Consider the following 23,214-nt stretch of genomic DNA (forward strand, 5'->3'; position numbering starts at 1 on the left):
TCAGATTTGAATGAACACTTCAGACTTCCAAACAGTCTCTATTTTGTCATTAAAAAAACAAAACAGAAAGCAAGGAATGACAGACATATGTTATTTGAACAGCACCATGCCTGTCCCATCAACCTATTCAAACACAGATAAAGAGCTAAATGAAAGAAATGATAGAAGTTTAAATTCTGTATTGACTTAAACATTAGACAGTTAAAACACTGTTTTGAGTCAATATTTCTGCAGTTCTCCAATTGCCTATCAGCGTCAAGATTTTTTTTTAAATTGATAACAGGAGCAATCTGGGTGCCTTTATTATGCAATTACCCATTAAATGTATTAAAAGCTTTGATTAAAGGAAATTAGTGCATAAAAGTTTTTTTTTTTTTTAAGAAAAAACATTTGCACCATTTCATTGTGCTAATGGATTTCTATGACTGTATCCCACTTCTAGGTTTGATATTTTAACCCATTGCCACCTGCCCTTTCATTCTAATACCATCTGTTTCTAATGGCTATTTAACATTAAGATAATGACAGCAATATTATCAGCCTAATTAACCATGCAGACTCTAATGGCACACTAACTGGTTTAGATAAAAGAGTTTTCTGATATCTGCTCGTACAGAAAAAATACTAAAAAATGTGATAAAACATACCAGAGGTAAACAATGTGCCTGGCACTCAGTGTTCATCCAAGTTTCATTTAGTCTGTACCTATAAGATTTTAAAATCTTTTCAATGTTTCCATGTTGCTGGTGAGAGTGACATCTCATGCAATCTTTGTAAATCCTTTCTGCAAAAACTAATTGGACAAATTGCCTAGGGAGGTTGTAGAATCTCCATCATTGGAGATTTTAAAGAACAGATTAGACAAACACCTGCCAGGGATGGTCTAGTACTTAGTCCTGCCTCAGTACAGGGGACTGGACTAGATGACCTCTCGAGGTCCCTTCCAGTCCTATGATTCTATGATATTTTCAAGACAGTGAGCAGGTATATAGTTTAATGGAAGGAGAGTTGCAAAATTTTCACTAAATCCTGTCTGGTGACATTCATTGTAGTTTTGTTTTGAAACTTGACTGCATGGTCTCAGACACCCAGGGCTAGACTATACAACCCTTACATTGAGACCCCTTACTCACAAGTGTAATCCCATTGACTTCATTGGGATTACTCTTGGGAGCACATGCTTAGCGGCATGACTAAAGGTCGTACAATCTACCCTATAATGCACTGTTGCAATTTTCAAGCAAACTGGGGCTGGGGGGAACCACTCCCTATTCAATAGTACTATTATGAATAATGGACTACAAGTAAGAGAAAACAGGGCACAGTGCTTACCTCATTCTTCAACTTGCTTCCGGAAAACCTTTGAAAACAAATAGATTGTATTAATACATCAAAATTGAGCATTGTGGTTATTTTAATTAAACAACAACAACAACTCCTCCCCCACACACTGCACTGGATGGAAAAATGATCATGGCGAGCCTGAAAAATAAACATGCCTGGACAATTAGCTGTATTCCTTAACTGCTACTGGTCTCCAAGCTCCTGAGAACATCATTAAAGCCATGGGAGACAGTCTTTTAAAAGTGAAGAATTTAGGGCAGTGACCAAACAGAAAAGTCTAAGGCCCAGGTTCCATTCAGACTTCAAACCTGTGTCAGAACCTCACAAAAGGTTGTAAGTCAGGGAAGCATTTGGCCCCAAATCTAGAATATTTTAGAACTGCCCTAGCAGAGAATCAGAGTAATAAAAAATAAATGAAAGAAAAAAGAGTTTAGACTTTCCCCTTTGAGAAGAACGTTAACAGCATAAAATAGTGTTTGCCAGAAACTAGCTACTTTCCTAGAACTCAGAATGGTTTCAATCCAAGAGGGATGCATCTCTGATGGGAAAAAAAATCATCAATAACTGTCAGGAATATGTAACAGTATAGACACCATTCTGTGTACTATGGGCCTGGTCCAATGGCCACAGAAGTCAGTGGAAAGACTCCCATTGGCTTCATTGGGTGTTGAAGCAAACCCTAGGTGCAGCCACTAGAAAACTCAAGTTGAATTAGATCTACTACGTTAGAGAATCCCGGGTGGCAAGGTTTTACAAGGATCTGCACAATGATGAAAACAAGTCAGCTGTGGTTTGTTTAATTAATAGAATTTCCCCTTATTTTAGCTGCAAGGTGGTAAGACTACAATGACAATATGAAGTTTTATAGTGACATGGGGAGGTATTGTGGTTTCAAGCCATTGAGATGTGCCGGGGACAGGGAGTGGAGCTGACATGGCCAGAGGTGACCCAAGGCCCGCACAGGCCAGACTCAGGGAAAATGGATCAGGGGAGTGGCAGTGAGTGTCTTGGAAAGGGGAAATGTGTGTTCCTTCCAAACCTCATGTCTGATGCCAGATACCAGAAGGCAAGTAGAGAGGGTGGGTAGGCAGAAGAACTCCACTGCCTACAGAGATAGAGCTAAGTGGCCTCACAGCTAGATGTATATTGTGGACAGAGCAACAAGGGGACACCACCAATTCAGCACATAACTTGGGCAGCTTTTGCTGGGTGTGTTCCTCCAAAGCCCCAGTCACAAGCTAAAGCTGCTCTTCCCACAGTGCTATTGGTAGGAGTGTGCTACGTGTCCTCCTTTGAACGATGGGGGTGGGAGGGGCAGATTTTTAAAGGTATTTCAGCACCTAAAGATGCAGAAAGGTGCTTAGTGAGGTTTTCAAAAGCACCAAGGCACTTTAGTCTCATACTGAAATCAATAGTTGTTAGACACCTGGTAGTGCCGGAAAATCCCACCAGGCACCTATCTGCACCGTTAGGCACCTAAACTCCTTTGAAAAGCTGGCCCTGGGTACTTTTGCATTAACTCCACTTTCTTTCACTCAGCAGCAATGGAGCTTGCAAGGCTACAGGCTTGAACCTAATGGTGCATGGCTCTGGCTGAGATACTGCCCAGCGCCATTAGTGATATGGTCCCCTTTGTACCTCTCACTCAATTAAATGAGCAATTTGTTCAAGATAATTCTGCATTACAAAATAACCTCATCTACAAATGTGCCAAAAACACCCCCACAACCCTTGATAAATACTGGATAAGGAAATGGCAGGTTCAGATTTATTATACCCAGCAACTGCAGGATCCCCCTTTCTTTAGATGACCAATGCCAACATTAGCCTCATGTTTTCTGTTGTGCCCTATTTCTTATGTCAGGGACTCTGGGCGATAACCTGAAGCTGCCAGGGGCTGAATTTTCTATATATGCCCATGAACTCATTTTCCCTTTTCCTTTAACACAATCCCAATCATGTCTCTATTTTCATCGACAATGAAAGCCTTCATTCAAGCCATATGTGAACTGAGACATTTGTTTTATGAACTATTAATCTTTGTTTGGTAAACCAACATGCAGCTATCATAATTTATTGATCTTGCTAGCTGTCCCTTAAATAAATATAATTAGAGCTTCTGGTTTAGGTTTCAGCTTGATATTTGCCAGTAAAAGAACCAGTAAATATTAATCTACACTGAAACCCACCTTTCTGCCCACAGGTGCCAACTTCACACCATTCCCTGGCAGTTTTACAATGGTGAGCTGCATTGGGTGGCAAATGGAGAAGACTGCCACACAAATATGTGTAAGCAAAATGCTCTGAAAATTGAGCTTCACTATTTCTAAATGTAGTGGGCTAGTGTAAATGGTGTAATGGCATAGCTCCCTTGACTTCAGCGGAAGTATGCTGAATTACATCAGCTGGAATCTGGCCCACTGCGTCCAAAAATTTAACCTTGGATTTTTGGAAGTAAATTACTTCCCCAAACCCGGGGCATTAAAAACATGAGTGAACAATATTACTGGTGCCTCTATACTATAGTGATAGGTGTCCTGTGACTACCTTACAGAGATAGATAAGATTAAAATTAGATCATTGCTGGACATCATTTCAAAATACAGTGGCAGAGATTTAGTCTCAGAAGTCATGTTACTGTACCTTGTCAACCCTTTTCCAGAATACACAGAGTGGTAATACGCACTGCTTTCTTTAATGCCGATGCCATAGTAATGATACCTGTGAAAAAGAAAAGGGCTACTTACGTTTGTGGAGGACACACATAAAGGTCTACAGGGAACTAAACTGGTACTTAATTCAACTTTTCCTTAGAATCTATTTTAATTAAAATTATTTGTCATGTCACTGGGACAGATCCTGGTCCCACTGAAGGCAATGGGAATATTACCATTGTATTCAAGATTTGGCCCAAAGACCACAGCTAAACTACTTCCTTCACTTACCAGGATACACTCAAAACCCACTTAGACTTTCAACTGGTGCAGAATGCAACTCCCCACTTATTAAATGTTATGTCCTGCCATGTTATATCTCATCTCTGCTCCATAGTCAGCAGTGGCTTTCTGTTTGCTTCCCGGTGAAGGTTAAAGTGTCAGGTTTGATCCATCTATCTAGATTTTTATATCATGCTCATCACTGTAGTATCTGAATCCCTGGAAAGTTTGAAGTGGTTTATAACACTGGTCTACAATTTTTTAGAAGTCGTCTGCTTCAGAGATAAAATGTGCTATTTATTAAGTATTTTGATGTGCTGAATTCAAATATGACAATTAAAACAACTGATTGGCTACTGTTTCTAAGATATTTAAGTTTTTATATTTTATGTCTATGTATATTGTGTAGATAGTAGAGTTTTAATCATAAATTGTAAACCTAGGTCTTTTCATGTGTTTATGGTTGCTTTACATGATAATATTTCACCTGTCCTGTTTATGTAACACTTTAAAAATCAGCAAAAGGGTTATATAAATAAAATTTATTATGAAACAAAAGGCAAAAAACTATTATGTACATAGTTTAGTCCTATTCAGTGTCTACTCGGCGCTTCTTGGCTTGTCTCTTGTATTCATTAAATGGAGCATCTCTTGTCACTGTCCAGCAATAGTCTGCAAGCATTGATGGGCTCTATTTGCCCTGATAGCGTTTCTCCTTTGTTGCAATGTCCTGGTGAAATCGCTCGCCATGCTCGTCGCTCACTGTGCCGCAGTTTGGTGGAAAAAAACCTAGATGAGAGTGCAAAAAATGTATCTTTAGTGACATGTTGCAACCAAGGCTTTTGTATGCCTTGAGGAAGTTTTCCACCAACAACCTGTAGTTGTTTGCCTTGTTGTTTCATGGCAATCTTCCTTGATTCAACAAGTGGTGGATGCTGAACACTTTTCCTCCCAGGCTCCAATGACTGTCGGAGTGGCCAATCTTTCTTGATGTAGTAGGAATCTCTTGCACGACTATCCCATTCACAGAGAAAACAGCAGTACTTTGTGTATCCAGTCTGCAGACCAAGCAAGAGAGCAACAACCTTCAAATCGCCACAAAGCTGCCACTGATGTTGGTCATAGTTTATGCACCTCCAAAGTTGTTTCATGTTGTCATAGGTTTCCTTCCTATGGACTGCATGACCAACTGGAATTGATGGCAAAACATTGCCATTATGCAGTAAAACAGCTTTAAGACTCGTCTTGGATGAATCAATGAATAGTCTCCACTCATCTGGATCGTGAACGATGTTGAGGGCTGCCATCACACCATCGATGTTGTTGCAGGCTACAAGATCACCTTCCATGAAGAAGAATGGGACAAGATCCTTTTGACGGTCACGGAACATGGAAACCCTAACATCACCTGCCAGGAGATTCCACTGCTGTAGTCTGGAGCCCAACAGCTCTGCCTTACTCTTGGGTAGTTCCAAATCCCTGACAAGGTCATTCAGTTCACCTTGTGTTATGAGGTGTGGTTCAGAGGAAGAGGATGGGAGAAAATGTGGGTCCTGTGACATTGATGGTTCAGGACCAGAAGTTTCATCCTCTTCCTCTTCCTCGTCTGACTCAAGTGAGAATGATTCTGGTGCATCAGGAACCGGCAGTCCTTCTCCGTGGGGTACTGGGCCTATAGCTGATGGAATGTTTGGATAATGCACAGTCCACTTTTTCTTCTTTGTCACACCTTTCCCAACTGGAGGCACCATGCAGAAGTAACAATTGCTGGTATGATCTGTTGGCTCTCTCCAAATCATTGGCACTGCAAAAGGCATAGATTTCCTTTTCCTGTTCAACCACTGGCCAAGATTTGTTGCACAAGTGTTGCAGCATATGTGTGGGGCCCACCTCTTGTCCTGATCTCCAATTTTGCAGCCAAAATAAAGGTGATAGGCTTTCTTAACCATAGTGGTTATACTGCGCTTTTGTGATGCAAAAGTCACTTCACCACAAACATAGCAGAAGTTATCTGCACTGTTCACACAAGTACGAGGCATCTCTGCTCACTTTGGCTAAACAGAAATGTGTCCCTTTGCAAAATCAAACACTGACAAAGAGAGCACGACACTCTATGATTTCTAGAGCTGATATAGGGCAATTTGTTCAGCAGAGTGATGTAAGCTTCGTTATGATTGCATCATCCATGACTTCTAGGAATAACATGATGCAATTCATATCATGTATGATGCAATACCAGCTTCAGATTGCATCATTCATTGTTTTGCCTAAAAAGCAAGTACTGTCCAAACCCAGTCATAGATTTATTCATAGATCCAGTCAAAGATGTATTTTAGTCATTTCTGGTTTAAATTGAGATCCTTTCCCTTTATAACTCATTTATCCTCCGCCATTCCTAAGTCAAGGGTCATATATACTGACCCAATAGCATATCTTGAAAACTAGAGCCAATCAACAATTTTAAGCATCATTTTCGTTCTCAGTGACCCAGAATTAGTAAAGTTTGACTACATTTCTTTCAGAAGCATTTTGGCTGTAGAGCAGTGTTACCTTTCAGACTACTTCTTTCCTGATGTGATGCTGCAGCATCTTCAATCAGATGAGGTGCTTGAAACAACTATCGTGCTTCTTGTCTACCCTGTGAGTCAGTTTTCAGCCTCCTGCCCATATCTAGAAATACTATCCCGGAATCCTCACATTGGCTGGATTCTCCTCTTAGGCCTTGCCCACCCACAGTGCATGCACTGATTCACTAGTTAAATCAGTGCAACTCCCCTCACGTGGACACTCTTGACATAATACACAGTTGCCCTGGTTTAAGTAAATTGGTTTAGAATCACAATTTTTAGTTAAACTGGTCAACTTTGTATGTAGACCAGGCCTAAATTGCATTGGCATAACCCTCCAAACTCAGTGGAGTTGCATCAGCTTAACTGAGGGGAAAATTTAGATAGACTCCCCTTTGTATATTTCAAGTATAAACAATAAAAATAGTAATGTGTTTAAAAATGACTCATTAGTGTCACATTAGTATCACTTACATCAACATCATTTCCTCATCTATAAAAGCTAATAGCTTACATTTATATAGCACTGTTCATCCAGAAGGATCCCAAAGTTATAACCTGGTTTACAAACTCTCTATATTAACCCCTTCATCCCTGATGTTTTAAAAAATGTTCGGTAAGGAAGGAGATACCTAGAGGGAGGGACAATTAGATGGAGAAATTCTTAAGGGCCAGAGTTGGTGGGCAATAGCAAGATCCCTGATGGGCAGAAGAGGTGGAGTGGAGGGAGGAAGAAAAACCATCTCAGGGTGATTAGTCCCATCACATGGCACATTGATAACTAGACTGGACAAAACTCTAGTAAATGTATGAGACGAAACAATCCTGCACTGGTGGGAAGGCTAGATGGTCTCACAGATGTCTAGATTCAATGGCCCTGATTGTGCGGGGGAGGGTATAAAATGTGGTTGTGTCTTCTGATTCTCCAACGTCCCTCTGCTCTGGTAGAATCTGGAGAGTCACTGGGTAAGCGGTGGTGAGAAAGGGTTGGAGCTGGAGGCCATACCCCACTTTTCCCTATATATTATCTTGCCAGTCTTCCTGTAGCTTAGCTCAAGCTGAAGGGTTTAGCTCAGTCTGAGACCACGTAGACTCCTGGAAACTTCTACTTTACATGTACTCAGAAGCTTAAGAGAGGTAATAGCACAGTGTTTCCATACCAGCATTACAGAATTTCATTTACCTGATACTCCCACCTTAGTAACAGGATCCCTATACATACACTTTTCAAAGTACTAAAGTCACTTTTAAAGTAAGAAGTAAAAGCACCATAAAGTATCATATGGAGGAGAAGAGGAAGAGGACCATTTGCTTTGGAAGTGATCCAGCATTGCATTATTAGTCCTGGAAGGTGAAAGAGACCCTAATTTTATGGCATCACAGAGGTTTTAAATGAAACTTTTTCAAGAAAAGGGTTGACCTTTCAGTCTGTGCATCAGAGCTAGACCATCATTTCCCAGTGTAACAAAAGAACTCAATGTAAGCAATATCATGGTGAAAACCATTGTTGAACCTGTTGCTACCATATAAGCCTCAATGTGTTGGGATAGATACAATTACTAATGAAATACTTGATCCCTGTGTTGCTACAGATGATCCCAATCTACCAATGGACAGTATATCTATACCAAACTGCTGTGCTCTGCAACATAATTTGGGCCCTGATCTAGTATGATACTTAAGCACATGCTTATTTTAAGCACATGAGTAGTCCTGCTGACTTCAATGAGACTAAGCACATGCTTAAGTGTTTTGTAGAGGAGCTATCTCCACAAAGTGGTACTTCTTTGATGATGTCTCCAGGGCTGGCTCCAGGCACCAGCTTACCAAGCAGGTGCTTGGGGCGGCCACTTCGGAGACGGGCGGCACGTCCAGCTGTTCGGCGGCAATTCGGCGGACGATCCCTCACTCCTGCTCGGAGCGAAGGACCTTCCACCGAATTGCCGCCGCAGATCGCGATCACGGCTTTTGTTTTGTTTTGTTTTGTTTGGCTGCTTGGGGCGGCCAAAACCCTGGAGCCAGCCCTGGATGTCTCTGAATAAGTTGATAAGCATTCCCAACTCAGCACTGATGCTCTTTTTAGCATAAAATTGTATTCTCACTGTTTGCTCTCCTGAGGGACGAGGAAGGCTAGGAGCAGTAAAAGATGAAGGTTTTATATTTTCAAAGCTGACATGGGGATTTAGATACAACTCCCATGAAAGGCAATTTTGATTAGAGTTATGTGTCTAAATTATCTAGTTGGCTTTGCAAATCCCAACTGAAGTACTACTTCTGCTGATGGCCAGCTTTGCTGTCAGCAGTCAAGGTTTTATAGCTAAGGAAATGTGATGCTAAATGGTCATTGCTAAACACATTACTGCTTTCATTGTTTACCTGAAATTTATGAGTAAAGGTAACTCCACCAAAACACCATGGTACCCATTGACCCTTGAGAAGGGCAAGATTTTGTCACCTGCCTTATCACCATGTCCCTTGGTTCTTTGCCATGAGTATATTAGTTTGAGGATCAGTGACGTGACTAAGTACATGTGAGCAGGCCAATTTTAAAGATGCATTAACGTAGCTCAGAACTATGTCCACCTGCTTGAATCATTCCATTATTTTGAATCATTCCATTCCATTAAAATCATATCCCTAAATAACACCAGTCAGTGTCATAATGCTAAGGATCGTACCTCCATAGCATAAACTTCTGTAGCTGATCTCTTTTATGGATAGAAGTCATGAAATTTCTTTCAGCCATTGAATTCCATATATTCTATATTAAAGAGATGGGCCTGAACTAAACTTCTGGATCTGAACATTCCTGACATTCAGCAAAGTTCAGATGTAAACTTTTCACTCTGGGCTCATGGACATTTTTCTCCCATTGAATTGAAACTATTTTAGATGAGATTTAAGAGTTGGGAGTGTTTGATATGAAATGTGTGAGAATATGTTCTAAAAAATCAAACTTTTATCATTTAGCAATTAAATAACAAGAGTTGTACATTGGATTAGAGAAAATATTATACAGAGATATCACCCGTATTTAAAAAATGTTAAGTGCATTATAATATATGCACCATTGACTTGCTCATTTGCACTCTGTCACTAAAGCAACTTCTCAGATCTTATTCTAATATCCGAAATCTCTCAGCAACTTTAAACACTTGCCATTTTTTATTTTCAGACTAACCTCCTACAAAAATAGTCCTTCTTTCCCAACAAATGTGGAATTCTCATTCATTATATAAAATATACAACTGCATAGCTATATATTTACAATATTGTATATGATGTATTAGGAATAAAATAAGATCCATGACGGTGAAGGATTTATTTCTTGATTTTCTCAACAGAACTATAAAAAGAAACAGACTAAACTACTTTCCTTTTTTATTTCATAGGTCTGCTGGAACATATGTTCCTGTGCAGCTAGTAGCCCTGATTTTAGCGTACACTGACACAAATGATGGCTGATAAGGAAATGATAGGATTAAGCTGTTCAGGGACTTGCAATAACTTGTTATCACGAAGCCAGCTGCCATATCAGTTTTATTAACCCACTAAATCACTCCTAATAAATAAGATAATAGTTTTCAGACATGATGGATAAAAGCTAAGATTTAACATCGATCAAAGTCTACAAAGAAATTAAAATGTAACTTGAGCTCAAACACAATCTCCTGTGTGTCTACTCTACACAGTATGTACATTTTCCTGAGTAGCTGTCACAGGTAATTCACAGATCATGGTGATTATTGTTTATTATTTCTATTCTGGGAGCAGCCACATTGTGCTTGGCATTGTCCAAACACACAAGAGGACACAGTCCCTGCCCCAAAGTGCTTACAGACTATTATATACTAATTTGAGACAGTGTTTACAGCCTTTTCTATAGTGGGTCTCCTCCCATCTAGCTGGGATCTAGCCAGGATCCCCACCCCTTCAGCAATATGGGAAATACGGGGTAGTCATGACGAGAGCTGACTGAAGCCTGCTCTGCAGTGAAACATGCTCTTTCATCTAAGCCAAAAAGTTTTGGTTTCAACAAAGATTTCATCAAAATGGGGTTTGGGATCCAGGAAGAGAAAGAAAGATTCTTACACTCTATAGGGAAGTTAGGGCACTGTCCTGGGATGTGAGTGAGACAGGTTAAAGGCTCTGTGCTGCCTAAATCAGAGGGATCTGGGATGAAAAACTCTGCTTTCCATCAGTCAGAGCAGGGACTTGGACCTGGGTGCCCTACCTACTATGACACACACACACATCTCTGCCTCTCTGCCGCCACAATTCTATTGTCACAAAAACCTTCCAGTGCAAAATGAAAACAAATGTTGGGACCTCGAAAGCTGCTGAGAAATGGAATTGTCATTCTCTGTCAGCTCTGGGTATGGCTGTGCTCAATCACTATCCTGACATATATGAGGTGAGAAGCACATTGTGAGATAATTTATTCATGGAAAGTGGGGGGGGGGTCTTTGAAATAGTAGATTGTAAGCTCTCGGGGGCAGGGACTGGCTTTTGGTTCTATATTTGTATAGCAGTCAGCACAATGGCTCCCTGGTCCATGACTGGAGTTTCTAGATGTTACAGTAATACAATTAAAAATAACAAACAAGAATCTAAACCTTAGAACTGAAATAACTCCATTGTGTTACATTCTTTAAAAGAAAGAGTCTGAGTGCAAGGAAATGACTGTGTCTAATCAAAAGAACCCAGCTTTGCTCCCCACCAACATGTCTGTATTATAATGTGGTGCCCAATAGTCCCTAACCTCACTCAAGCCCAGGTTGTGACCTGCTTACTTTCATTAGTGAGCAGTTAGGCTATGTCTACACTACAAGCGCTACAGCATTAATGGAAGGGTCCTACATTAATGGAAGGGTTTTTTCCCATCAGTGTAGGTAATCCACCTCTCTGAAAGGCGATAGTTAAGTTGATGGAAGAATTCATCCACTGACCTAGCTGTGTCTGCAGTGGGGGTTAGGTCAACCTAACAATGGCACTCAGGGCATGAAATTTTTCACATCAATCTAGTTAATCCACCTCTCTGCGAGGTGTAGCTAGGTTAATGGAGAAATTCTTCCAATAACCTATCCAGGTCTAGAACGGGGGTTAGGTTGACTGAACTATGGTGCTCAGGGAGTGAAATTTTTCACAGCCCTAAGCAACATAAGTAGGTCGATCTATTTTTTAAGTGTAGACCAGGTCTCAGTGTAAATGAAAATCAGGCCCATGATGTTTTCAGAACAAAAAACAGATAAAAAAAAGAAGATCCCAATGCCAGATGTTTGAGCGAACCCTCTTGGCACCTTACCCATTCAAAGAAATTGTTCAAGAGCAGATAATCCATATGAAAACATCACTCATTAATACTGTCAAGGTCAGTGAGCCTGTGCAATCTGCTGAGTAAATGCTGGATGAGCTGTATTTCTGTACTAATATTGTACCATGTCGTAGAAAAGAGGTGTGGGCAGTGACACTCGTCTCTACACAATTAATGCTGGAGCTAGATCCCCATTTATAAATACATATTTTAAACACCCCCCTCAACTTCACAGAAATCAAACCACCTGACATTTCACAGATGTGTGATATTTACTTAAGGCAGAATGGCCTTTTTGAAAGTTTGGGGCAAAATCTGGTAAGCCTTTTTGAAGGTTTTGGGCAAAATATGACAGGTCCAAAAAATGAGGTGCAGTTTGGGGACTTTTTTCTAGTATTTTCTGGTTTATAATAGCAATAGAATGGATGAACCTAAGCTCCAGATTCACTGGGCTATGTCGGCCTTTAGAAGAACTTGACTAGTCTGGGGAATTTGTGAGCTAGTTAGTTATTTATGCATACAATGCCAAGACCATAAAGTTTAGAAGTCTGTATGAAATCAGTTACAAACCAAAGTTCTGGGACAATACATCAGTCCACACTTACATTAGGATGCCTGTAGCCATGACTGAGCTACTACAATAAGAGATTTCACTAAAACAGACAATGCATGATCACCCTTCTCCACCTTCCCCCACGCCCCTAGGACATTTAACCAACACAGGCTTCTTTCCAATAACAACTTTACTCCAAAAACCTCCTTTCAGCATTTAAAAGTGACCTGCAATGGGGAAAAAATGAATTTGTGTTTCATTTGTTATTTTTCTTTGTGATAGGTAAATAAAGTCTGAAAGGTTGTTGGGCTTCCTCCCTCCACTCTAACTCCTCCCCCCCCCTTGTCATTTTACAATAGAAATGTAGGTCTTGTCTACCCTATTTTTCCTGGAAAACTCTATGAACCATTGGAAAACTGGTAGGATTATGACATGAGAGAAATGAGGCAAGTGTAGTAGAGTTGGTAGAGATGGGAAGTGATTTTTATTCAGACTATTTAAAACACTTTGGTTCGTTTTGTTTTTGTTAATGCTTATTTAACTTCAGTGCCTGAGAAACACTCAAGAGAGAAAAAATATGTTGTTATTAACTATTTGAAATTGAAATTCATTCCCACCTTTGATTAAACCCAAAGCTAAATTCCATATATGATATCTCCAGTGAGCTCTCCAAAAAGCCAGGGAACCAACTTGCCATTCCTGACATTTCTAAGATAAAGTCTAAAGCAAAAAAATAAGCAGCAGGGGAAAAAAACCTTTAAAAAACAACAAAGCAAACATCCTTCAGGCCATATAGTATAAATAATTCAAGAAGAACACAACCTTATGTTTTCCTTTTGCAAATCACCTTTATTTCCTGTGCTTCGTTTTACAGGTTTCTAAATAGGAAGGTAAGAATTTTTCACACGGAGTCTTTTCCCAAGAGTTTTTTTATCACTATTATTGTTATGGTTTTCCATCTTTGTTAATTTTTTCCTTGTTACTTGTCTCTGTTTTTCAGTCTTGCCTCAATAAAACGTCAATTTATTGTGATCTCTTCTTTGAGTCAAGTCTATTTTCCTATACTCTGATTCAGGAAGGCCCTTAAACACATGCCTAACTTTAAGCATGAGAGTAATCCTGGGACTGTGCCTGTATTTGAAGGCACATGCATTCTTAAGCACTTGCTTGAATAAGGGCCTGAATAACTATATATTCACAGAAACATGGATACCATTTATATCCCATAATGTTCCTCATAGCAACATGGGCATTCTTAGGAAAAACTTCTTCTGAAGCCAATAGAAATTCACAGATAAGAACTTGACTAAATTGAACTCAAGGTTGAGGACTGCTAACTTTTTTGAACAATGCCTTCTAAGAACAATAAAGTTTAACCAAACCCCCTCTCCCCAGAAAAGTGTCCCCCTCACTTTTGAAATCCCCAAAATTCTAATTTAAGTGTAAACTTTACAAAACCCAAATATTGGTAAGTATGGAAGTTAGTTTTTAAGATCACTCTAACAATCTTAAGTCTTCCCTGGTAGTACAGCCTCATAGACAGTCAGCTTTAAAAAACACAGAATGTTGCATCATTAACTTCCCACTGTTGTACAGCCTATACTCTATGTGGATGCATGGATAATTGTGCCTTACTTTGAATGGAAGAGAGTTTATTGAAATACCTGATTCCTGGTTATTCACTGATTGGGCATCATGGAATCATTTAGACCACTCTGCATCTGTCCAATTTGCTTTTTCATCATGTATTAGTGTATCAGTTCACTACATAGCTCATTATGTCCTTAAGAACATACACAATCCATGGAAAGACACACTTTTTACATTCTTGAACCAAAATCACATTGGGGAAACTCAATCACACTTCCTCAAAGCTCTTGGGATATTCAAAAGGAAAAGGTGGTGTCATACCATGAGATTCACCATAATATTACACCTGCTCTGCCTAGGACTAAAAATGTAAGTCCAGGATGAACACTGACATCATTTACACTCTAGGCATCATACTTACTTATCATAGACACACATGTAAAAAACCAACATGCTGTGCTCCTGAAGCACAACAGTCCACACACCAGCTACACAAATCAACTGGTTGATTAGACTGAAGAAGTCTGCAGCTACAATTGTGAACTTCTCAAAGTCCTTCTAAAACTGTCCTTAACAAAGGTCGTTTGTATATTTTCTTCTAGATTTAGCACTAGATGCCTGTCTCTAGTAGTTTCAGTTGAAGCTTTACTGTAATTTGGAAATGGGAGTGAAAAGCTGCCAGGTTTGGAAACCGGAATAATAACAATCATAATTCAATAATGCAATTTTCCCAGAAAAAATGAGCAAGAACAACAAATATCTGACAAAAGTTTGGAAACACCACAAAAGATCCATGACATTATAAAGATAATGGAAAATCTGGGAAAAAGCAATTACATTTAAAAATCATGCATGCAATAATTTTTCTAAAATTCAGACTGTTTTTCAGTTCCATCTCTCTCACACACATACACACACCAAATGTCATAGGTAGCTCTAGTAATTTGAATGCAGTTTTTGTGGCTTAATGCATAAAATACAGACACAGAAGTATTGCATGTTGTACAGCCTATACTCTATGTGGATGCATGGATAATTGTGCCTTACTTTGAATGGCCTCTTGTCCCAAGCCGCCGTGTAGTAAGCAGGGGGAATTTCTGGCGAATGGTCTAATGAGAAAGTCAGGCATATTAGTTTCTCGCAAGGGCATGTTTCCTTTGTCAGCAGCTCTGAAAAGTTTGTCTTGAAAAAGCAAATGTTGAACAGTGGATAAATATTTACTCCTGAACATATTAAAAATAAAGAGTAGACTTGTAGTATAAGAGGAGACTGCAGAGACCAAAAACTGTTACATTTGTGATTCATGAATAAGAAGCGTTATTTCAATGCTATCAAGATCCTCAAACAATCAAACAAACTGCTTATGCTTTCTAGAGCCCAGAGTAGAGGTGACTTGAAAGATTAGGGGGTTTAATACCTAGGTCATCCCACTTTGTAACTCCAGATATCCCCATAAGTGTGTACGTGCGCGCGCGCGCGCACACACACACACAATCTCCTTCCCAGTCTCGCTCTTAGGTGTCACCACAAAGACTAGTTGTCTTCAGGAGAAACCCATTCAATGGGTTGCACTTGAGCTGCACTGGATCCTTTGCCCCAAGCCTCTAGGGAGGCAGTCAGGTGGAACGAAAGGACCGGTAGCAGGGATTCTACTCCGGCAGGTACTGTGTGGTGTGTCTGGGCTCTAGGAGAGAAAGGAAGGCACCAAGCCTATGTGGGCTGGAAGGTATTTAGGCCCTGGGGAAGAAAGGTAGGTACCAGGTGTCTGCACTGGAAATGGAAAGAGGAGAGGCCGGACCAGGGAGCGCACCAGGGGACTGAAAGTACTTGAGAGTGCTTCTGGACTGGGGAGGCGAGAGGGAAGCAGCAGTTCTGGAGAGTGAGTCAAGGCTGTGTAGAGGGGATGACAGAATTGGGGACCATTGGAAATAGGGAAGAGGCAAATGGCTCCTCTCACTCTCCCGACCCCGGCCCCAAGCTGCAATACTGCAAAGGCTGGAGAAAGCCAGCTCAGGGAGAACTACCCCACCTCAGTGCAGCAGCAGGCCAGAGCTCTAAAATCATGTCTGTCCCACCTGAGCAGTTCAGGGTGGGAGGAAACTGCTGGGGTGATCTAATAACACCCACGGGAGAAATGACATCACACTGTGCTAAAAGGTTTCAGCAGGTGGGGATAGCTTTTAACACCCACTCCTAGCCCTACTGCACCTGCTGGGGCCTCGGGGTCAGATCTAGAGACTGACTCATGCCAGCAGCAGGACAGCTCTGTTGCCTGAGAAGAGGATGCAGTGGGCGCTCCTTTCCCTGGCAGGCCAGCTTTGCTGGCTGGTATATATGGGGGAAAAGAGGGGGAGAAGAGATATGTCCTCACCCCCACCTACTCCCTTTCAGACAGATAGTGCCAAATAGGGGTGCTAACAGGGAGCAGGGCCTATGCTTCCCAATGGGATTGTGGCCAGGCTATGGGAGTGGGGTGCTCTTTATTGGTTGTAATCTCTGCCTGAATAAAATACAGTGACAGGAGGATTTCCATTGACAGTAGGATAAAATGACTGAATGCTTTCCATCCCTCTGACAGGGTATCACAGATCCACAGGGTGTGCTATGCCACTCTCTGCAGGTGAATATTTGAATTTGGATAGAACCTAGGATCTCAAAGCACATTGTGAACACTGATTGGTTTAGTTTTTCACTCAGTGGGAAGTAGTATTATTACAAATCTGAGGCACAGAAGGGCAAGTAATTTTTCTAAGCTTGCACAGAGAGTCAGAGACAAAGCTAGAAATAAGATTCAGGTGGCCTGGCTCCAATTCTCTTTCATTGATGACTCAAACACAATCACTCTGGATTCATCTTGATGCATACTATACAATACTAATGGAAACCTGACAAGACAGTGGTTAAAAAAAAATGGCCCAAACAAAACTGCCATTAATCCTAAGTAAGGATGGCAGGATTTGGCCCTTAGATATTTTGTTTTGTAATGGATTGATTTTTCATCTTAAATGTGCAATCTGAAGGCTAAGACATACAAATCTCTCTCTCTCTCTCTCATACTTAAATGACCCCCCCCATTGCTACAGTATCAGAGTGCCTCACAATTTTAATGTATTTATCCTCACAACTCCCCTGTGAAGGAAGGAAGTACTATTATCCCCATTTTATAGCTCAGGAATTGAGGCACAGAGGGACTAAGTGGCTTGCCCAAGGTCACACAGGAAGTCTGTGGCAGAGCAGGGACTTAAACCCTGTCTCCCAAATCCTAGGCTAGTGCCCTAATCATCTTTCCTCACCAATAATTGTTTCAATGAGGCTTAAGGCAGTAGATGTACAAAATGAAAAGTCCTTTGATCCCATAAGACAAGGAAATAAAATTCACAATAAAAGTACTATTTAAGTGGAAAGTTGTTGTTTCCCCCAATAATACTGAAGTCATTTAATCAATGTGAGATGGGAACTCAAATACATCCAATGCAAGTAACAAAATGTGAGGAGTGAACATTTTATGATCTGGAGTTGATTTCCATTACTGTTATTTCATTAGACGAATGCATTTTTGTAAGCAAACTGAGTGGATCAGTGGTGTTTTACAAAATTGATCTGTGATGCCTTCTTGGTTTTCTATTTCACTAACTGTATGGGATTTAATTTGGAAAGTCCATATCTCTGACTCTGATTAAATGATTTTAGGACTAATTGGGTGGGTGAGGTTGAAGGGGGGGTTTCAACAGTTTCCCGCTTAGAAACTCATTCTGCTCTTAACTCTTCTTCTCCTACTGAACCTCACAGCATTTCTCTCTGTAATTGCACTAAAGGCTGCCGAGTATAAAGCCGTGTGTTCTATACCAGATCCACAGGCTGCACCTTTTATATGAGGAACCACATCCATCTCATTGCAAAGCAAAGGCCCAGAGAGAGAATGTCTCTTCCGGATTTCACAGTGCAAATCAAGAAGAATCTTAATTTCATCCCTTTGAAGTTGTTGTCTAAGTCCCTGTTCAGAGGGAGCAATGTAGGCTTAGTTGGACCCAATTTAATTCAAAGACACAGGGGCTGTAGAAAGCATAAGGATTTGTTCATTTCTGAGAGTCATGATAACATGGGAGGAGTTAAACATGATTTTGTAGAAGAATTAGTCTAACAAACAATGGACTGTCAGACAGTTGCTCTTTACCTTCCCAAATGTTGCAGCACAGGCAGGTTCTAGCTTCTCTTTCCTGCAGAAGTCTAAATAATGTGCATAAAGGATGCACCTCGGTAAACAAACTCCTTCACACACAATGTAGTTTTCTTCCAGCCTGCAGAGTAAAAACAATAACCAGAATGAAAAGCCACCCCTTATGTTTCCCCATTTCGTCTTCCCTCCATTCTTCTCCACTGCCCTTTCTGCAAAATGTACTGAGAGCTCTCACTGCAGCTTACTAGTCAGTAACTTACCGTACAGCACCTTCGGCAAGATGGAGGAGTTGAAAGGCTTATTCTGATCTGCTGTGCTTTATGTATGACAACGAGCACTGCAGCTTTCTTCTCCAGCAAGAAAGAAAATTAAATCACCACTGCAAAATGATGCGAAGAATTCCCCCTTGGTGTTACTCACTGAAATGCAATAGATTTACCCCCAAGGATCATTTTAACCCAATCACTCTTGATTGATCCAGAGCCTAAATCTAGATCCTGATTCCCTGCCTGAACTAGTTCAATATGCAACTTCTATCTAAAAATCCAGCGTTAGGAGAAACTGGAAATGCTTATTTAGAGAGGGGCTGAACTGGATTTCAGGCACAACCTCATCAAGAGGACGGTTATTTTTGTTTCCCAAACTCGTATTTGAACGGGTGTGAGCCTGCATCTCTTAATATCTTGCCACGTCATTTAAAAGTGACAGAGGCTAGCGGTGATGGACACCAAGGTGGTACTTCAAGGAATGAAACGAAGCCTGGTCCTTTCATCTTGTATTAGGTGAATATGGCGTGTGGGGGTACCTGTGAGCTCGCAGTCTGGGAGCTATTTCACCCCTGGCCCATTTCTACCCTTCATATTGTCAGTACCATTCCCGCATAACAGCTTCCTCTTCGCTCAAATTACATACATGCATAAAAGGACTTTCTGTAGAAACCTCTATTGAATCGGTTTACATCTCACTCCCTAGGTTAAAAATTAGACTTAGAAATCTGCGGTAGCAATGCAGTCCTGTGTTTACTTTATATGATTTTCATTAAAGGAAGTAATCTAGAGCTAAATCTGCAGTTTGTAACAAAGATCTCGCTGACTTCAGTGGGAGATTTCCCTGACTTCAGCAAAGCTCCGAAGGGAATATTTCCCAAATAAGGGCTGTTACGTGGGTGTTCTCTTTAGCCAAATAAAATACAGTAATATCAGGATTCCCAATCTGGGAACAATGACCAGCTGCATTACAATTCAGTAAAACTACCAAAGGCATGACAATTAACCCCTCCTTTCACAAATGGATGTCCTAATTAATCACCCATCTTCGTGTTTTTCAAGGTTATCGGCTATTTATTTTTAGAGGGAGGGATAACAGTACCGTATTGAAATAAACTGGTGCTCGGCAGCTGTAAATCAGACTCTGGTTAATATTGAATTATTGGGTAACCAGAAGAGAATATTTCCTTTGGGATCTTTATGCTTCCAATTGATTTCTATTTCGGAGGTTTGGATCAGACTGTATGTTCAGCTGCGATAAATCAGTAGCATTGAAAGTATTCGTGAACAGGTTTACACTTCCAGAGACAGGGTCCTAAGATGAGTCCCACCACATTTTACTGCAGTCTGCATTAAAGCTGATAAAAGCCACCTATATACTCCCTAGCAAATCTAGTTCAGATATCTTGTGAGCTATGTTTTTAGATCGTTTTTTTTCCAGAACAGCACCAGATTAAATGGCAAATCTTGTGAAAATGGGCTACAGAGACCAATTTCATTATTGGATAAACAAATACTTAAATTCCCTTTGTGGCCCGAAATCTTAATTGTTGATTCATTTTACCAATATACAGCAATAGAAGCATTTTCTGCAAGTAGTAACGTCACTTCCTTTGGACACGCTTTCCTTACACAGATTTTACCACCCTAATGCACTCAGACTTTGTAACTAATTATTAGCTTTCCCCTCAAGAAAGAAAGAAAGAAAGAAAGAAACTCCTTATAGTCCAGGTGTGTTCTGTGTGTAGATGGGTAAGAGCCTTACCACTGAAGGGTGAGCTGGGTCTGTTTCTTTTTATCCTTCATAATCTGCGTGATGGTTTTCTTCGGAGACAGGTTTTTGTCGAAGGATTTTATTTTACTGTCATGAATATCTGTATCCTCCTCTTCCGAGGAAAGGGCTTCACTGTTAAAATGTATTTCTGAGTGTCAAGGGGAAAAGAAAATAAACCCAAGTGCATCATTACATTTGTTTATCACATTTCCATTTTATAGAGTATTTTCGATTTCCCTGCTTCAATCCTGAATTCCCTTCCTTTGATTTTATATCTCTGTGTGTACGTTGATCTAGATTTCCGCACGCGGGTGTATTACATAGATATAACCTTTACTCTGAGATGAATTAGGTTAGGTAGAGAGATCTATCGAGTTCATCTAATTTATCGATACAATTGCCAACTACGAACAATATCTGTGTAACGTGGCCGGTTGTGTATGCCAGGGACAATCTCAGACAATCTCAGATCCAGGACTACACCTTTCTAGCTAAGACTCCTGGGGCGCAGGGAACCCGCCGTTCGCACCCCGCCCTATGGAGACACTGCAATAGACCCTCCGCCTGCAGGTGGGAGCGGAGAGCGGATAGATAGAGGCGCGATCCGATGCTCTGCGGAGGACAGGTACACAGCAGTTCCCCTGCGGGTGCAGCGCTCTTACCTGACTTGATCCCAATGGGCAGCACAGGCTCCAGGTCGCCCTGCTCTCGGCTGTCCAGCGAACTGGCTTGCTGCAGCGCCGGGGCGCATAGTCCCTGGTCGGGATAGGAGAGCAAGGCCTTCCCCAGCAGGCCCGCATAGCAATCCTCCTGGAGCCCGGGGGACCCCTTCTGAGAGGGCTGCAGGAAGGAGTCGTCTTCTCCCTCCGGCGCCTTAGCCATGCTCTTCATTGGCACATCTCCCCAGCCGCGTCCATGCGAGCAGCAGCCCCCTCCGGGGGGCAGGCAGGCGTCTCACGCCTTCAGCAGAGCTGGGGGCGCAGGGGGCACCGACAAGGACATCAGCCCCTGGGCCAGCCCTCCTCCTCCCCCTCCAAGCAGCCTGGTGCCCTGGAGGAGTCAGACTCTGGTTGCCACTCTTGCAGATCAACCACCCCAGCCCCCCAGCGACGGAGCAGAGTGACTGCCGCAGGAGAGGGACGTCGGGGGCAGTCTGGCTTAACCTAGAGTCCCAGGAGGCTGCATGGCTCCTCCATCCCAATGAGATCGGCCCCCGTTCACAGCGCGTCGCGCGCGCCACACGCCCAGCTGCCTACACGCCCTTTATGCTGGCCGGCAGCCCCAGGAGCGCTGCTCTTCCCCCATCCCTCCCTGCAGAGGGGCAGGTCCCAGCAAGGAGCCCCCTTCTGCGGGAGCCGCCGTGTGAACTACACGGGATCCGACGTCACTGACGGGACTGAACGCGGTTTAGTTCTAGCCCCGGGGGAGTGAGTGGGGGGACCCGGCGGAGAGCAGAGGTGGAGCAGGGTTAATGGTTAACCCCGCAGAACAATTATTTCTGATTGTGTTTCTAGTCCGCCTTTCATATCTCCAGCGGGGGCGCAGTGGTCCACGCAGCACCCAGGGGCTCGAGAAGAAGCAGCAGTGCCCACGGTCACTCAGGTGGAGGCAAAGAAACTTACAACCAGGCTGGCAAGCAAGTGGCACTGGCGCGCAGCCAGGTCAGGGCAGCCTGCCGAGCTGTCCAGGGTCAGATCCTTCCTCCCAGAGGGCCAATTGAGGGGGGGCTCTGCATCATGCCGGAGTTCAGACTAGATGATCATAATGGTCCCTTCTGACCTTAAAGTCTATGAGTCTAATCTGACTGAACAGGGCCAGGGATCAGGGAAAGAACACACACACATACCATTCACTAAAGGTCGGGCTCTGACCCCACCCTACTGTTACCGTCGCATTCATTGTGGGTCTTTAAAATGACTTGCATTTGCATTGCTTTTTAAGGGAGAGCATAGAGCTGGGTGGGAATTTTGTGTCGGGAGGGTTTTCCATCGGAAAATGCCAACTGGCTGCAAGCAAGGGAAACGTTCTGGAGAAATGTGTTGATTTCAACAACATTTCATTTGGGGAGAGGGAGGTCGGAAGGGCCGGGCCGGGAAGCATTCTGATACAATCAAACGTTCCATTTGGCTGGTTTTGGAACTCAGTGTTTCGATTTTTCATTTCAAAATGACTTTTCATTTTGAGGTTTCTTTTATTTTAAATTATAATTTTAAAAAAAATCAAATTGTCAAAATCAGAATGAAATATTTTGATTTTATTGAAATGAAACATTTCCATCCATCCAAAATTATTTTATTAATTTATTGATGAGAATTTCGTTTCACAGGAAATTTCTGATTTTTTTGTGTTCAGGTTCCATTTCAGAATAGGACAAATGTTGAAATCATGGAATTTCCTGTGCAATGGGAAATCCAGTTCCCGCAGCACTCTTACAGGAATGCAAACTTAACATGAGCTGAGCACTAGATAGTTTCCTAGCTCTGGGCTGATGTGCCAGAAAGGGAAGAGGGACAAAGAGTTTTGCTTTGCCTAGGCCTTGTTCCTGCACAAGGTAAAACTTTGGTCATCATACTTCTGATGTACCAGGGCTAAGGGACTCTAGCATTGACAGTGGTAAGGACAAGGAAGGGGAAGTGTGAGGGCAGAGCCAGGGCCCCACCCCTTTACTGGCACCAGCTTGCAGTGCACTGGGT

At 41.8% G+C, this 23,214-nt stretch overlaps 1 protein-coding gene across 1 annotated transcript in view; it reads right to left on the reverse strand.

Moving 5' to 3' along the window:
* Positions 1 to 21,403, reverse strand: part of RFX6 (regulatory factor X6) — a 50,323-nt gene extending 28,920 nt beyond the window's left edge. The window contains exons 1-6 of the mRNA XM_024205391.2: positions 21,184 to 21,403; positions 20,513 to 20,669; positions 18,479 to 18,602; positions 15,352 to 15,413; positions 3,988 to 4,065; positions 1,333 to 1,360 (exon numbers count right to left, since the gene is read on the reverse strand). Coding sequence (XP_024061159.2) covers positions 1,333 to 1,360; positions 3,988 to 4,065; positions 15,352 to 15,413; positions 18,479 to 18,602; positions 20,513 to 20,669; positions 21,184 to 21,403 — 669 coding nt within the window. The remainder of the gene's footprint in view (positions 1 to 1,332; positions 1,361 to 3,987; positions 4,066 to 15,351; positions 15,414 to 18,478; positions 18,603 to 20,512; positions 20,670 to 21,183) is intronic.
* Positions 21,404 to 23,214: the final 1,811 nt, after the last annotated feature.

This window comes from Terrapene carolina, unplaced genomic scaffold (assembly GCF_002925995.2).
Source record: "Terrapene carolina triunguis isolate 2854851 unplaced genomic scaffold, T_m_triunguis-2.0 Scaffold85, whole genome shotgun sequence".
NCBI lineage: Eukaryota > Metazoa > Chordata > Testudines > Emydidae > Terrapene > Terrapene triunguis.